Genomic DNA, 16,942 nt, shown 5'->3' with positions numbered 1-16,942 from the left:
CTCCTCATGATGACACGTGAGGAGATAAGACCTTTTTTATTGTTTTCATGCAGTTGATGACAAACATTGGCTCGAAGTTCGAATGAAACAAAACAGTATCGAAATTAGCAAGTCGATCCGGTGCGTTTTGATTTTATTTTCAATATTATCCAAACTGATTATCATCGATTAAGTTATTAGATAGTATATGATTTGAATTAATTCAAATTTTAATAGAAAATAAATACTAAATTTATTTAACAGGGGACTTCTAAATTTGAATACAAAAGAAACTTGGACGGGTATAATCACCCTCCACCAGCAGTATCCATAAGTTACACCTCCAAAATATTACATGAATAAACAAAATAATTTGTAAACGACTGTAAGTCTCTATATAATCTGCACATATGATGTGAATTCACATTGACACCAAAACATTTTCCAGCTTAGCTTACATTTTCTAGTTGAGACCAAAACAAATCTGTCACCTTCTTCGGCAGGCAGACCTTTTAACAGTTGATCCCACATTGCTCGACATCAGGACCGGTGACTCTAGTGGTGAATGGATCAATCCGTACCCATAACAGAGAGAAAATGGAAGCAAGGAGAATTGACCAGACGACGACAATGGTGGGTGTTCGGTTTTGTCGTCCCATTAAACCTTTGAGGAAAGGATAGAGATGGATGATCACCCAAAAGGCAAAGAACAGCTTACCAAAAAGAGGTCCCCATGACTGATAACCGCTGTTTATAGCGTAGGAAATTCCAGCGACAACTCCGACCAAGTTAATGGTGAGCAATGTTGTTGGTGGAATAAGCAGGGTAGTCCACTTGAACATATACAGCTCTGCAAAATCCCCATCTTCGTCAGATGCCTTGGAGGTGACAGTGAAGTTGGTGTCAATGCCAGCAAGAACTTTCAGAAGACCTTGGAAAACAGCAAAAAGATGTGATGAAACACCACCAATAACCCAAAACTGTTCATTTCTCCACCACTCATCAATGCCGACACCACTCCATCTCATCTCTAGAATACCAGTTGCAAAGATGGAAAGAAAGAGAGATATAAACCATATGCTCGCCAGGTTACTAATCTGCATCCACAATCAGCCAAGTAAAAAGAAGTTCAGTATGCTGCATTGAGTATTCTCGGTAAAATGATGTACAAATGGGGAATCAACAATTTCTCTGCATGTTCTAAATAGAACAAATTTCTGAAAGCAAATTAAAGTATGGCCGTTTAACATCCTATGAAAAGTAAACTACTTTATGAGAATTGTATTTTGCATTGAAAAAGTAAAACAGTTTACGAGAATTGTTTTCTGCATTCCCAGCCGGTGAGGGATTTATGACAGAACAGATTAATGCTTTATAACTCATCCTCAAAAATAGTGACGAATTTGCAAAGGAACAAGACTATACGAGGTCAAATTGTACACATCTCTGAGAAAGAGTAAACAAACCTGTGGAATAATAAATTTGTTGGTAAGCAGACAAACGGCTGGAAGCGTACAGTACAAGAGAAGAGGGATAGCAGTTATTGGATAAATGGTAGTGTTCACATAAGCAAACCTCTCGAGCCACTTCAGCCTGCCACCGTAACCATACCAGATAGGACAGTGTCGACTGAAAAGAATTTCCACAGAACCTAGAGCCCACCGAAGCACTTGGTTCAGACGATCTGAAAGATTAATAGGAGCAGATCCCTTGAAGGCTGGACGCTTGGGCATACAGTAAATTGACCGCCAGCCACGGGCATGCATCTTGAATCCTGTAAGAATATCTTCTGTAACAGAACCATAGATCCATCCAATCTGCAAAACCAAGAATTTATAAGAATGTAAAGCAATAGCAAGAGAAGAAGGTTTTTTATTAGGTCTGACATAAAACATCACAAACAGCATAACTTTAGAAAAAAAAAATTGATAAGCGTAATAATTCCTCCAACGGAAGTAAACAGAAAATTTAGTTGGGTAGTAAAACATTAAACATAAAGGGGAGAAGAATAAAACCTCGGTTCCCCACTCTGTTTTGTCCTCGTATCCACAGCTAATGACATGAATAGCCTCTTTAAGAAGAGTTTCTGGTGTTGCAGATTGAGGAACACCACCATTCTCCATAAGTGTAGAGGCAACAAAAACAGCAGACTGCCCAAACCTCTTTTCTAGGCTCATTTGCGACATCAATAAAGACTTCTCATCATCAAAGCCAGCACCTAATATTACCAACATAAAAAATGAGACACCCTTACAAAACGCATTACCTAACGTCTACATTTAATACAAAACAACTTTCCTAAAGCAATTTATGCTAACTCCATTATTATCTGTTAACTGCCTCCCTAGACAACAATAGTGCATGCTCCAACAACATATGGGCAATGCTAGGGAGACAGAACACCATCTAAATACTAGAGAAATAAAATGTCATCCAAGAATGAAAAAATTATTTGTGATCATGACATCAAATCAATCAAGGGAGCATCATACAATCTAAAGCTTAATATACTATGCATTTCATCATGACACATCACGGCCAACAAAAGTAACAACTAAATAACATCCACCCATCAAAACAAGCTTGCATCATTGTGAAAAACATGACTGCTGCTATAGCTTTATACTTGAAGGTGCAAATTACTCAAGAATTAAGGCAGCAAAAAAATTGGTTTCTCTTTAATATTTAAGCAAAATATGTATTGTATTGTAGCTAACAAAAAACACTGTATTGGCATATGCTTACCTTCCACCCCTTCTTCTATGTCCTCTAGACTAAATATCGGCACAGTGGGGTCTACATGCTTGCCAGATTTCTTCTTATCTGAGCCCTTTTTACTAGAGTTTGAACTCTTCTTCCGTGAACCACCACAGAGTGAAGATAAGAATCCTGCTTTTCTGTGCTTAGGTTTGACTGGTGGTTCATAACCATACAAGGCCGTTCTGTTGAAAACACATCCAGTACCAACATAAACTGGCCCTTGAATGCCATCCAAGCCTCTCAAGTTTATCTGAAATGCAAAAAGAAAGAGACAGATGAGTTAGTGATAGCTACTACATTTTTGGATGCCCCTGGAACGCATTACACCCACCATAAAAAGACAAATAAAAATCATTCAACGTCAGACATCACATTGGACATAGGAGTAACTTTGCCCCATAAAAGAATGCAGCACTTACATCAAAGAAGACAGTGTTGCGATTAGCATATCGATCGTTCCTATCAATACCATCAAATCTCTGTGGAAACTGAACATAACAAACATGCTTCCCAAGGTTCGGATCCATCATGAAACACATGGCTTCCCTCAACGCCTTGCTATTGTTTATGTAGTGATCACAATCAAGATTCAACAAGAAAGGTCCATTTGTAAGTACAGCAGACACACGAACCTGCATGAGAATGACATTGGCTGTTGTTATGAGATGAACCCAAAGACAGAAATTAAATTCTGTTATTTAATGTAACACTTACAAGTGCATTCATGGCACCAGCCTTCTTGTGGTGTTGAAAGCCCGGACGCTTTTCTCTAGAAACATAAACCAATCTTGGGAGCTCATTGCCCTCAGAATCGAGTCCTCCACTTTGGCCTAAGAATACCTACAATTGACAAACAATATATGTCTTACAACATAATAACACTGCTAACTGAAAGCAAAGTCCTATCTATCTACTTTGATTGCCCAGGGGAAGCAAAACTAAGAACCAATGCTTGATAGAAATAACAAGGCGCAGGCAATGCAGAAGTTTTGCACGAAATAAGAAATGATTTTGGTCTCGCACACAAGATGTCTTTACCTGGATCATTCCTGGATGGTCTCTTGTGTTATTCCCTGGCCAAGGAGTACCATCTTGCATTACCCACCCTTCTTCAGGAACTTTTTGAGCCTTGGCCACAAGCCCATTAATACGAACCTTAAATTCCTCATACTCTCTCTGCAAGCAAAGAGGAAAAAATAACATAATAAAGATTGATTAGAAATCACATACTGCACCCAAATAAATGGGTAAACAATTCTTGGCTAAACGCCCAAAGAAAAGCTCTCAAGAGAACAAGGAAATAAGCATGCTAAGCCCTCACCTTCATGGCTCTGCGATCTTTGACAAATGATGGTTGAACTTTGTCCTTCAAGTAGTCAATCTTCTGAGCAAAGTACCATTCTGGAGCCCTGGGTTCAATATTGAATTTCTTGCAAAAAGGTACCCACTTTCTAGCAAATTCTGATGTTTCAGACAATGCTTCAAATGTCAACATAGCAGCACCATCATCAGAAACATAGCAAGAGACCTTGTCCACTGGATAATCAACTGCAAGAATGGATAGCACAGTATTGGCTGTCACAAGAGGAGGTTCCTTCAATGGATCAACAGTACTGACAAAAATGTCAACTGCAGCTAATTGTGATGGTTCCCCTTCACGATCATATCTGTTCCACATACACAATAGGAGTTCAAAACTCTGAGTAGAGAATCTAATGGAAACTGCTTGAAATACATGAGAGAAAATATAACTATGGCATGATTCAAGGTCATGATAACAATTGAAGAAAAGCTTCTAACCTCAATGCAAGCCTGTCAAGATATGTCTCACGGTTTACAGGAAGCCACTTAGGGAACTGATCCAATATCCAGGATAAGGCAAACCAAATCTCACAAATGACAGATATTAACCACAAAGCATAAGCATTGGGCACTGGATTTGTTATCCGGTAGTGCAAGAAAATGGAGAGAATGATTAGTCGCAAGACGATAACCATCCTGTAAGGATTTATTCTTGAGGAAGGGATGGAAACTTTTCTTGACAAAGGCTGTCGAGCTTCATCATTCCTACAAGTCAAAGAAATTTCATAAGATTATCTTCCAAAAAAATTCATTATTACTTATTTAGCAGCAAAGAAAATTTGACATATGGTACAAAAATTCCACATTTCGACATGTACAAGCAGAAATAAAGTCAAGAGAATCAAGGATGCAGCTAAGATAGTAAACAGTTTGGTAAGTTGAATTGACTAACAGAAAGGACTACAAACAAGTTTGAATTTTAAATGATAACCACAGTCAGAAACGAAATAGCATACAAGCTAATCAGGCAGAAACTCACAATAAAGCGTCATCCACAAGTACATCAGTGCTGGCATCAATATCTCCGCCACCCCTTTCGGAAGTAGCCTGGCCAGTGCTCATAGGAATAACGTTCTTGTCCTGCTTCATCTTCCAGCCATCAACTCTCTCCTTCCATGCCACATTGCCTAATCCTGGCGAACCAAACTCCCTCACTGGATCTACAACCCGTATATTAGCTGCTATTAACAGTAGCAAGAACCCAGAATCAATACCAGATAGAAGAGACATGTAAAGACAGCACATTTTAGAGTGGAAAGAAAGCAATACGTGATTGATTGACATCAGATGCATAAGGAAGATGATGGGCACGCTTCATTCCACCAGCTCCAGGGGATGCCATAGAAAGTCGTTCAGGTGATGCAGCAGATAACTCTCCTGAAACCTAAAGTTAAGAAACCACCAAACAATCAGCCCGAGTTCACTTTTAAGCCGAAACTTAATACTGCATAAACAAACTCAATCTCTTACCTCTTGGCCATTAGTAAGAAGAGGAATATGGTTGTGTGAAACCTCTTTATCATAATTTGGAGGCCCTACGTCCTCCCCTCGCCCGTATGTCATGTGCCAGCTCAACATGCGCTCTGAAATTTTTTGCTTTTGGCTCTGATTTTCTGAAGAGTAATTAAAATCACTAGCACCATCATCAGCATCAGTATCTTCTTCTCTGTCTCCAAGAATAGCAGGGCTACCTGGAAGTAACATAATAAGTGATCCATAAATCAATCACTTACTTCAAAGTATGGAAAGATACTTGGGCAATATATTCGATAAGTGTAAGGTGGTTAAGACGTAACAAAAACAAACTCATAACGGATTGGATAGTGACTTGGCAGGAAGAAAATAAAACTTTCTTCTGAATCTATGACCCTAATATAATCTATTCATTTTGCCACGAAGCCCAGAAGTTAATGGCATTTTCATTGCTTGAAACTTACAAATGAAAAACCAAACAAGTCATATATAATTAATGGAAAAAGAATATGCATAAAACTCAGGATTTACAAAACTAGAAAGATCTAAAAAACTATCCAATTACGAGGATACCTTTGTGCCTCTTGTATCTGGTTTTGCATTGAGGACAGGACTGATTCCCATCCTTCCTCTCATACTCATAGCACGGCCTGCAAACAGGAAATGCACAGACATCGCAGGCAACAAATGGTTCACCCTCTACAGTTTTGCCAACACTGTCACCACAGATCTGGCAGACTTGACCACCCAGGTTCCTCAAGGGCTTTGCCTGAGTTATAAGATATCACATTTTAACATAATTCTGAAGCACATAGAGATTCTTCATCTTTAGAAATGCAAATATGTAAACTATAACAAAGTTTTCTTTGACACTTACCCCAGTTTCTCCTTCTGATTCCATTGTTGCTCACTACTCTTTCCCGGTTGAGAACAACAGATAGAAGCGTTTATTCAGTATCAACCAGATCTATGCATTCCTAATAAAGCAAAAGACTTACGAAAATCTGTGCTTTTTCTTATTCTTCCACTTCAAAAGCAAGTTTTTCCTCAAAACAGGAAAAGTGAAAGCCAGATCTGCAGAAGAAAGTGAGAATCAAATTGTCACCTTCAACAAGCATCCACTAACTCAGAAACTTATTCATTAGAAGAGAGAAGCTCTTGATATTTATCTTCCGCTTCTTGGAAGTGTAAAAAATAAGATCAACAACTTCGACTCCTAGATCTTGAACTGACTACCACCAATCAAACAAAAGTTTAACCGATTTGGTTAACCAAGTTTCTTCCCGTTGGTGTCTCCGCAACAAACAATGAAGTGCAGTGCAAATTAACACAGAAGACCAGCCACAAATCAAGTCTTTAGCACTGAATCAGACCAGAGATAGGACATATTCTAAAAAATCAAACACAAAACAAAAACTTTTACTCTTCTATGCTAGTTCCTCTCTGACCAATCAAAAAAAAATCAGCCAAACTCGGTACGAATTAACACAATAAAATAAATTAAAAATCTCAGCCCTAACACTAATTTTAGACCGAAATCAAGGAAATTACGCATTACATTTCCCAAAAATATACGAAGAGCAGAGAAGCTCAAATACATTTCCCCGGATTTCTCCACAACCAAACAGAATGCTAACAAAATAGTCAATCAAATCCACATCAGATCCCACACCGGAAACCACAAATCAGCGAAAACGAAAATCGATTGACAAACCTCAGAAACTGAAGATCGATCCGGAAAATGACGAGAGAGTGACCCCGATTTCAAAGTAACAGCTATCCTCTGTCTACTCTCTCTATATCAAAGGACTATCAGTTTCTCTCTCTATTAATAGCTGTAAATGAATGTATGTAACGAAGATTGATAATATATATATATATATAGAGAGAGAGAGAGAGAGAGAGAGAGAGAGAGAAAGAAAGAGAATGGCTTACAAGAGACGAAAGCGACAGACCAACTAGAGAGAGGGAGAGAGAGGGAGCTTAATAGACTGAACTCCACCGACAGTGGTTTTGGAGAGGGAGAAGGAAAACAGATAATCCCCACCCAATCATTTCCTGCTGTCACTGCGTTTTATTTTATTATTTTCTTATAAATAAAATTCTAAGTATTAATTAAATTTTTATTTTATTTAATAGTTTTGTAAAAATATAAAAATTATATTAACCAATATTTTAATTTTATAATTGCATTTATTTTTTTAATATACATTACTCTCCAATTAAAAAGGTTGAAAAGAATAACAGAACCATATGAAATTAATAAACAGAAATGTATGTATTCGTGATTATATAAGAAAACTAAATTTGATGGGTTGATATTAGAAAAATTACTTGAATTTAAGGCTTGTTTGGAAATTAATCACAACTCTCTCTCTCTCTCTCTCTCCATGTTTTCATTATTTCCTTCTCTCTCTTCTGCTAATTAAATTGATAAACACCCATAATTTTATTCTTAATAATACTCTTTACGAAAATCCTGTCACCTGCACTGTTTTTATTAATTGAACTCTTGTTAATTGTTTTTTTTATTTTTCAATATAAGTAATATCATAGATATTAATTTCAGTACCATCTTTTTGTCTTCATTTACCAACTAGGACTATCTATACCGAACTTGATTATTGTAACATCCCGAGCCCGAATTTTAGGCTCAGGATGGCATAAATTAATTTTAATAATAATATTTAATTCTAATTTTTTTGAAATATGTACATTTTGGATACATTTGAAAACAATTTCAAAAGAAATAGGTCAAACTGAAAATAAGAGAACACCCATTTGAAAAGAAAAATTAAAAATGGGGGGTCAAATCACAAGAAATGAGAAAAGTAGCCATATAGGACAGTCACGTCAGTGGTACGGTCAGTCACCGCACGCCAAGTGGCGGACACACCAAGTTCTAACAGCTCAAGGCCTCTCTCGCACGCACGAACGGCTCATATCAATTACCCGGATAAGCCCGATCGAACAATCCGCGTGTCTTTAATCAAACAACCCGGATTTGTTTCCTAAATAAATGGGATTTGACGGTTGAGATTGATCCATGCGGGCTCGAACGGACAGCCCAGATTGAGGGGAGGGGAGTATTAAAGCATCGGTTTGGACGACCCCCAAAACCCAAGTCGACACTTCTGATCGGAGAAGAGAAGAAGGACGGTCGGAGAAAAGCTCAACCATCGGAGGGACGACGGTGCCGCCGCACCAGAGACCCAAATCAACATCGGTAAGTGCAATTTTCTCCCGCTCATTCTGTTTTTCTATTTTAAGCCACCCAAAACACTTTTTAATGCAGAAAAACTTGAGAAAAAATCATAAACGGAGGGCGGAGCTCAACTGAGCCGCCACACCAAAATAAAAAAATACTTTGGTAAGTCAAATCCCCTTCCCATGCCCTCTGGTTTTCCCACCTCCTAACCGCATAACCGGTTTTTGATGCAGGGTGACTGAGAAAGTCGCGAGCCGCAAAGGAAGAGCAGCAGAGCCCGGCTGAGCCGCCGCACCGGAGATCAGAAAATACCAATAAGTCTCGATTTTTCTCCTTTTTCTGCCGATAGGCACCCCCTAATCATGATTTGAACAGATTTTTATCAAGAACTGGCCGAAAACAGCCTCACCGATTGCTGGAGGAGGAGGAACCAGCAACGGAGCACGACGGCGCCACCATGCCAAAACCCTAAACCAACCTCTCCCCTTTGGTGAGTTTTGTCCTTTTTGGTTGTTTTTTTTGTGTATTTCCATGTTAATTTGACGTAAGTTTTGATTTTAACAAAAAAACCCAAGAAATTTAGGAACTAGGAATCGTCGGAAAACGTAGTGAAAAAGAAGGTGTTCCAAACAATAAGCCAAGATAAGAATCTCTCACCCATTTTCTCTGTTCGGTAAAATTAAAGCTAAACTGATAAATAAACAAAAAAATTTAGTTAATCTGTAGTTCTCTAATTAATTAAAGTACAAGTTGCCAATGGAGCAAGTAACTGGTCAATTTGCGTCTATTTGAGTTCTTAATTGTAGTAAATATCCCTACAATTGTTAATATGCTATTTTACTTGTTGTACTGTTTATTTTGATATGTTTGTCCTAATTTCTACGGCGAATGCAGTAAGACCTCTCTATACGTTTTGATCTCGTTATCTAGTTGTGTATTTAATATGTTTCTATTGGTATAACGCATTCTTATTTAATGTATTTATCTTAAAATGTGAAGTCATACAGTTGCGATATAGATATACAGACCCCTTATAGTTAAATAGTAATTAAAAGATGGCATATGCATGAACAAATAGTGTCAAATAAAAAGGGCTCACCGGGTGTCTTGGGAAAGAGTGTATGAACTTTATGCATAAAGTAAACCCTACCGTGAACGCTACCCTCAGTCGAACGAGGCTAAGAAGTCTCATATCAGAAGAGGTTGGGAATTATTTTGATTACACTCATACCGTACGGGGTATTGAGACAGTTGTATGTTTTGGCACCCAGTACCGAATAAGGTATTATAGGGATGACCGTTTGACTGTAGAATGAATGCTCGTGTCCACGTGTAGTGGTGACCCATATGAACCCCCAACGGCACCGATAGACAAGTTAAAATGATAAAGGTTAATTGTTGTTTTTCTTTTTGTATGTGTATTATAGATCACTATTCTGATCCTTATCTTTGTAAATGACATTTAAGAACTTACATGTAAGTTAAGAAAATAACGTTTTCAGTTAAACGAGTTTTATTGAAAAATGAGTTTCATTAGTTGTTTTACGATTTCTACAAATCTTTGATTTTTTCGCATTAGTAGTAAGATGTTGATATTCTTATCGAGATAGTATAGTTCATCCCTTCATTATTAACTATTTTATATCAGGACGACCAAGACCTGGATCCTGAACAATAAAAAAACTAGATAAAAGGTTATCTCTTCGCTTCCCTAGTTTCGAGCAGAGGTTGATGACATTAGTTTTCTTTATTACTCTTTTTCATTTTTGTTCTTTAAGAGTATTCTCGTATCCCTATTGAGCATATTAAGCAAACTGTGCAAGGAATGTAACTCTAAACTACTTCCACTAATTTATGAATTTTAATATTATTTTATTCTGTTATTTTCGGGCCTTTATAATTATCCTTTATGTATTTATTTTTATAAAAGTCGAAGATAATCAACAAAGATTCCTTGAAGGTTATTCAATGACGGCAAAAGGTTTTAACGAATCTGTGAGAGTAATTTGTGAATCGACAATTAGAAAGAAGAGTGAGAGAGTAAAACGTGTGTTGAATTAAAGTCCTTGATCGATGTTAGGGTTTCTTTATGAGGTTTTTTTGGGTAACAATGACTTAAGTGTAATGCATCTATTCAAGAGATTCTAAGATTGATTCATTCATTTATTGAAGCTAATGATGCCTTCTTTTAACACTTAGGAAATGTATTGTTTAAAGTTTAACTTTCAAGATTCAATTTTGTATGAAATGTCAATGTTAATACCAAATGCAAAGAACCTCAATGACATAACTAATTCATCCATAATACATGTGATTCAAGAAAACAACTCTAATTGATAGATTAAATTGCAATTACATTCATAAAATATTGTCTTAGTTGAAAAGATAACGAAAGAGAAAAAAAATTAAGAACTCATTTTTCAAAAATTTAGATGTTGTTAAAAAGTTGAAACCTTATTAAATGGTTTTTTAAAAGTGATTCTCGCCCTTTTTTTAACCTTTTCCCTTTCCTATATTTCTTAAAACCTAAAAACATTTTGTATTGCTTCAAAGAGGATTTATTAATCTTCTCATCATGGTTTTTAGTTCTTGGAAGAATGCGAGGTGGCTCAGGAGCAAAGTCAGAGGCGATAAGAGCAGTAATGCAGATATAATTCACTACTTCAACCAGTGATCTTGAAAGAAGTCTCAATTTAGTTTTTTATGATTTTCTTTGGGAAAATAGTATAAAGAGTAAGGAGAGAGAGTGATGACAACATGGAGTGTAAAGACTCGAAACTCAAAACAAGTAAATTTATAGTTTTAAATGTGGAAGCAAACAATAATATTAGGATTTACATTCCTTATATAGTAAATTAAAATATCCAATAGAGATACAAGAATATCTCTACTACAGCGGATCGTGAAGATAAGCAAATAAATGATTTAAAATAATTAGATAAATGTCATAGGGGTTAACCTCTACTAGTTCTTGAAGGGGTCTGTTTATTCTATACTTACCGTTACGAGTTTTTCAAAAATCAACCTATAAAGACCAATATCCATATAACTTTTTAATTTCGTGCACAAGTGAATAAGAAACGATAATTTTTCATTTTTTTACCTGCTTATTGGTACCCCAAGGGTTCTATAGGGATGTCCCCCCAATACATGAACCCAATATCCATATTTATCAATTAACCAGTCGTCTCCATACCTCGTCTGGTAATGGACGCCAAATATTTCATTGCCTCGATACCCCGTCTGGTATGAGGGTGAACTATATCTCCCAAACCTTCTAGTATGGGACTTTTCAGCTCTGTTTGACTGAGGTAACGTTTACGGTAGGGTTCTCTATGTACCGGATCCGTATACCTTTTCTCAGGATACTCGGTAAGCCTTTCATATAAATATCATCATCAACAAAACAACCACTAAATGCATACTAATATCTCATTTTATATTTACAAATTAATTAAATGATATTTATGCAAATAATATAATTTCATACCTTAATAACAAAGAAACGTACTCAGGGTCTTTATTTCTAATCAGTTAATCAGATCAATAAAGTAACGATTAGGCAGTCAATAAACAAAAAAATAATTAAAAGCAATAATTAAGGCACATAGTAGAATAATAATCAATTTAGCCAGCATAGAAAAATGAATAGGTAATATAGACAAACTAGAACAAATATAAACTGACTAGTTCCGATTCCACTAGTGACTTGTAATTATTTTTAGGATTTTTCTAATTGTTCACAAAGCAAAACATTATTGATTATTAATCCTCAATTTACCGTAACAGGAAATAAGGTGAGGGATTCTTACCCGAATCGGTATTTTGAAATGTCGTACTATCTACTACGTCTCCTAGCGGGTCCTGAATTTTTTGAATTTTTTCTTAAAAAATCAAAATACTCATCACGTACCTAAAAATACCCTAAAAAATTCAAAATCGATGTTGAAAATCCTTTTCGGCCAATTTTAGGGTTCCAACACGGCGACGATGTCGTGTTCCATCGCCGGCTCCGCCACCCACGATGGTAGTCTGCCTCGACCTGGCCGATTTTAGCTGGTCTTACATGTATTCCTGCAGAAAAATACACTATGAGGACTTGATTGGTTAGAAAATAAAAAAAAAAAAAACGAACCTACCAGCTGGGGAGGGGTCTCCAGGTACGGTGGCTCCACCGATTTTCTTTAACAACTAAGGTTTCTTCTTCAGCTAACCTGCACATAAAAGAACAGTGAACACAATGGTCGATAAATTGTGTGAAATGAAAAATGGGAAGGGGGTCATCAGAGAGGGTTTAGGGTTTGGGTCGCGGTGACTTCGTCAGGCTTTGCCCATGATTTCTAGTTCACCCGCTGTCCCTTTTACTCTGATGTGGCCATAGAGAGGCTCAAAATTGAATTTCGATCGCGAAGGAAAAAAATTTACTTTTTTTGGCGGTCAACGGTGGCTCCGGTGCGGCAATAGCCGGGGATCGGCCTCCTTCTTTGACATTTGGTTCTTCTTATCCGGTGAGGGCTGGGCGGCTAAGGTTAGGTTCTCATGTGATGCGATGTTTAAATACCCATCTCGTATCGATCTGGATCGTCCGTTCTGAAACACGTAGAGTGAGGAGGGTCGTTCGATAATTTCCCGTTTAGGCTGATTATGTGGACGAATCTGTACCATCCATCGCGATCAATCTCGTCCGTTCGATCGCGTCTAAAGAGAAAATGCATCTGGGCTGTTCGGGTGCACGGGATGTGATCTGGGCTGTCGGATCGCCCAAGCACGCGGATCACCCTTGTGGCCTCCCGCGTGGAGCTGATGTCAGCCTGTCTGCCACACAGCGTGCTCTGGTTCGTTCGGGTTGCTGATTAAGCCGTTCCACATGGCCAAACTTTTTTTTTATGATTTAACCCCCTATTTTTTATTTTTCTTTTATAAGCATCCCCTATATTCAAAATTTCACCCTTTTTTTTCCAAAATTATTTTCAATTTCGTCCATAATCTATTTTTTTCTCAAAATTTAACAAAATTAAATTGAAATAAAATTATGTTAATTATTTATATAATTTTTATAAATAAAAAAGATTATCTTGTGCCGAGTTTCGGGTCCGGATATTATATTGAGAGTTATAGACACTACGAAAAGTTTGGAGACTATTTTGCACACAAAAAAATACATTACCAAATGGGACAAAATTTGGGAATTAAGCAGTAATTTACCTTCTTATGTTAATTATAATATTTATGTTGGGTTAGAATTTAGTTTTCATCTTAATTTTCATCTTAATTTTCACCTATATAGCTAGTTTATATGGTCATTGACTCGTAATTTGTTAGGCTTATTTATTACTTAACCTAAGCCAAAATAACTACTCTATAGATCAAGAATTTGGAAAAATTAAATTGAGCAATGTTCAATATTCTTTTCTTTTCTAAATAAAATCATAAAACTATAAAATTCACACACTAAAACAGTACAATGTTTTAAAACCTTCATATCCCATATTTTATGCACTTTATGCAATAACATTTTCATATACTAAATCACCTATCTACTTGTTCCCATTTGTAAAGACAATTAACCCTTAGCATTGACCATGTATACCATATCAATGGCCCCAAAAAATGACAATGAAAGAGATTATGACTAAGAAGATTATAGAGCCTCTCAATAACACGAGTAAGTATGACATGAGTAGATATAAACCTAAGAAATTATAATCATACCATGACATTACTTATTTAGACCTGTATAAAAATGCTTCAAACTCAACATTATAGATTAATACCTATCTTTTACATGTTGTTATGCTCAACTTCCACAAGTTTTTTAGCTTTAATGGCATGGTTGATTCATTTGTCACACTTATTATATTGTTGGAAATCTTTTTTAGGTGAATGGACTTCAAATTAGTATGTAACACATTTGTCTTAAATCAGCTCAATAAAATATCATGTTTGATTCAACAACATATTACAACATTTCTTATTTTATATCTAAATCCATCAATTGTACAATGAGTATGTTACACTTTTGGCTAGTCAACTTTTGAAAGCTTTGATTATGTTAGTAATAAGTTTTTTTAAGTATCGTTTAAAGTATTAATTTTTTAGCAGTTGACTTCAACACATGTTTAGAATCTGACTTATTATTTTGTACTCAGTTCATATGTTATATTGTCATTTTTTTATCTTTAATAAATGCATATTACATAGTGCTATAACGTGAACTAGTAACATTTAGTCGCAAATTCATTTCACGTAACTAATTGTGTATTTTAAAAAGATGTGAGACCCTTAAGAGATAAGTGGAGTTTCATTGAGTGCATTCATATGTATGAGTTGCTACTCTAAATGATAAATCACATAGTAAGATACACAATGTTCAGTAATTCCATTTAAATGATATTAGGAACCTACCACAACCGAAGGATAATATAATTGTTTCAAAATTTTAGTAGAGCTCTATGGGTACATTTCATTTTGAGTCCATTGTTGAGATGATATAATATCAAAGGACTTTAATGGTATCATAATTTTCTTATTGATAAGGTTAATAGTTCCTACTAACATTAATTTGTCATTATGAAACTCAATTAAGATAACGAAATTACTTGGTTTTTTTGTGATTTATAGAGTACATTTGTTAAGAAAGTCAAGGTCTTTCATAATTAGGTAATATAATTATATGAGAACTTCAATGCAATTTATGAGAATGAGGAGCAATGGAAAATGATGTTTATATTAGTATCAATTAGAACTAAGCAAGTAAAGGGACATAATGCCAAAAACTTGTAGTTTACTATTTACCCTTACTAAAAAACTTTTTGACAATCAAATTATTTAATTAGGGTGGAACAACACCAGCACTTATCTACTTATATGTGGATTCACTACCGAAAAGATAACTTGAATTGGTGATTAATGGCATGCTTGAAATGTAAGAAAAGTTTATAATGATTTTTTAGTCAAGATATCATACTGTTAACTTTTCTTTATATATTATTTTATATTATTAGACAAGTCTAAATTTATAAGTACATCTATTCAAATAGATCAGAATGTTTACAAGGTGGCTCTATAACCTTCCTACATGTAAAATAATGAACGATAAAAAACGAGGGGCTATAACATTATCCGCAACAATACTAAGACATCTTTTATATTTTACTCCCCGATGACATAATGCCGAAACCATGAGGGAAAGAAGTTATAAATTATGTGTGAAAAAACAAAAATCTTAAGTGCGCTATAATTTTACTTGGATGTCCAAGTGAATGATACTTTCTAAAATGAGTATACACACAAATATAAGGAGCTTTTTATTGTCTTTGAGGGTGTAACACCCAAGAAATTTCTTTATTATTATTATTATTATTATTTTATTTTATTTTAATTTATTCTATATAAATATAAATAAGTATTAATAGAATTTATTTTATTTTAATAGAAATAATAATAATAATAATAATAATAATAAAGGATAAAAAGTATTTAGGGATTTAATTGAAAATAATTTAGGAGAAAATGAGTAAAAATTTGGGTTCTGGAGATATTTTTGAAAGAAAAATCGCAAAATCGGAGGTCAAAACGTAATTTAAAAAAATTGTGTCATGTCAGCAGCCCCGGCCAACCAGGACACGTCAGGTGCAGAGATGCTGATGCGGGAGGCCACGCGGAAGGGAGCCACGTGGGCGATCTACGTGTGCGCGATTGAACGGCTGAGATCCGTTCCCGCGCGCACGGACGGCCTAGATAAAAAATGCGCACGGAGGGCACAAATTGCATCGCGCACGGATGGTTTAGATTGAATCGCTCACGGACGGCCTAGATTGAATCGCGATGAACGACTCAGATTCATTCTCTATTTAATCGCGATCAGACGACCTAGATTAAAAGCGATGGACGGTTGAGATCAAAAGCGGATGAGTATAAATAACCTCATCTGCGCCCAAACCCTAACTCTAGCCGCCAGAGCCCTTCGCCGGAGAAGACAGCCCAGCCGCTGGGGAGCCGACCGTCGCCACCCGCCGCCGTACCGGAGCACTTTTCGGCCGTTAAACGAGGTAAAAATTCTACCCTTTGCTCAGAATTTGATTCTAAACCCACCTATGGCCAAATCAGAGTGAAAGCACCGGCAAGTTGGCTGAAAAACGCCGCCGAAGCCCAGCGGCG

General features: G+C 36.2%; 1 protein-coding gene across 4 annotated transcripts; it reads right to left on the bottom strand.

The window, feature by feature from the left end:
* Nucleotides 1-207: 207 nt before the first annotated feature.
* CEV1 (Cellulose synthase family protein) lies at nt 208-7,631 on the bottom strand. Of its 4 annotated transcripts, none has more exons than XM_088209749.1 (16): nt 7,510-7,631; nt 7,289-7,409; nt 6,452-6,648; nt 6,148-6,343; nt 5,572-5,792; nt 5,371-5,485; nt 5,081-5,282; nt 4,540-4,806; nt 4,061-4,406; nt 3,778-3,915; nt 3,454-3,579; nt 3,159-3,371; nt 2,725-2,989; nt 1,995-2,197; nt 1,446-1,796; nt 208-1,076 (listed from the first exon to the last, which is right to left on the bottom strand). In XM_088209749.1, the coding sequence occupies exons 3-16, from the start codon at nt 6,473-6,475 to the stop codon at nt 492-494; spliced, it is 3,252 nt and encodes a 1,083-aa protein (XP_088065875.1). In that variant the 5' UTR covers nt 6,476-6,648; nt 7,289-7,409; nt 7,510-7,631; the 3' UTR covers nt 208-491. The 4 variants fall into 4 exon arrangements, with proteins under 4 accessions (XP_088065875.1, XP_088065876.1, XP_021911761.2 ...); XM_088209750.1 differs by having other exon boundaries at nt 7,289-7,370; nt 7,510-7,630; XM_022056069.2 differs by lacking the exon at nt 7,510-7,631 and having other exon boundaries at nt 7,289-7,477.
* Between the last annotated feature and the right edge of the window lie 9,311 nt (nt 7,632-16,942).

Source organism: Carica papaya, chromosome 8 (genome assembly GCF_054855325.1).
Source record: "Carica papaya isolate Zhongbai chromosome 8, ASM5485532v1, whole genome shotgun sequence".
NCBI lineage: Eukaryota > Viridiplantae > Streptophyta > Magnoliopsida > Brassicales > Caricaceae > Carica > Carica papaya.
This window is presented reverse-complemented; position numbering and strand designations above follow the sequence as displayed.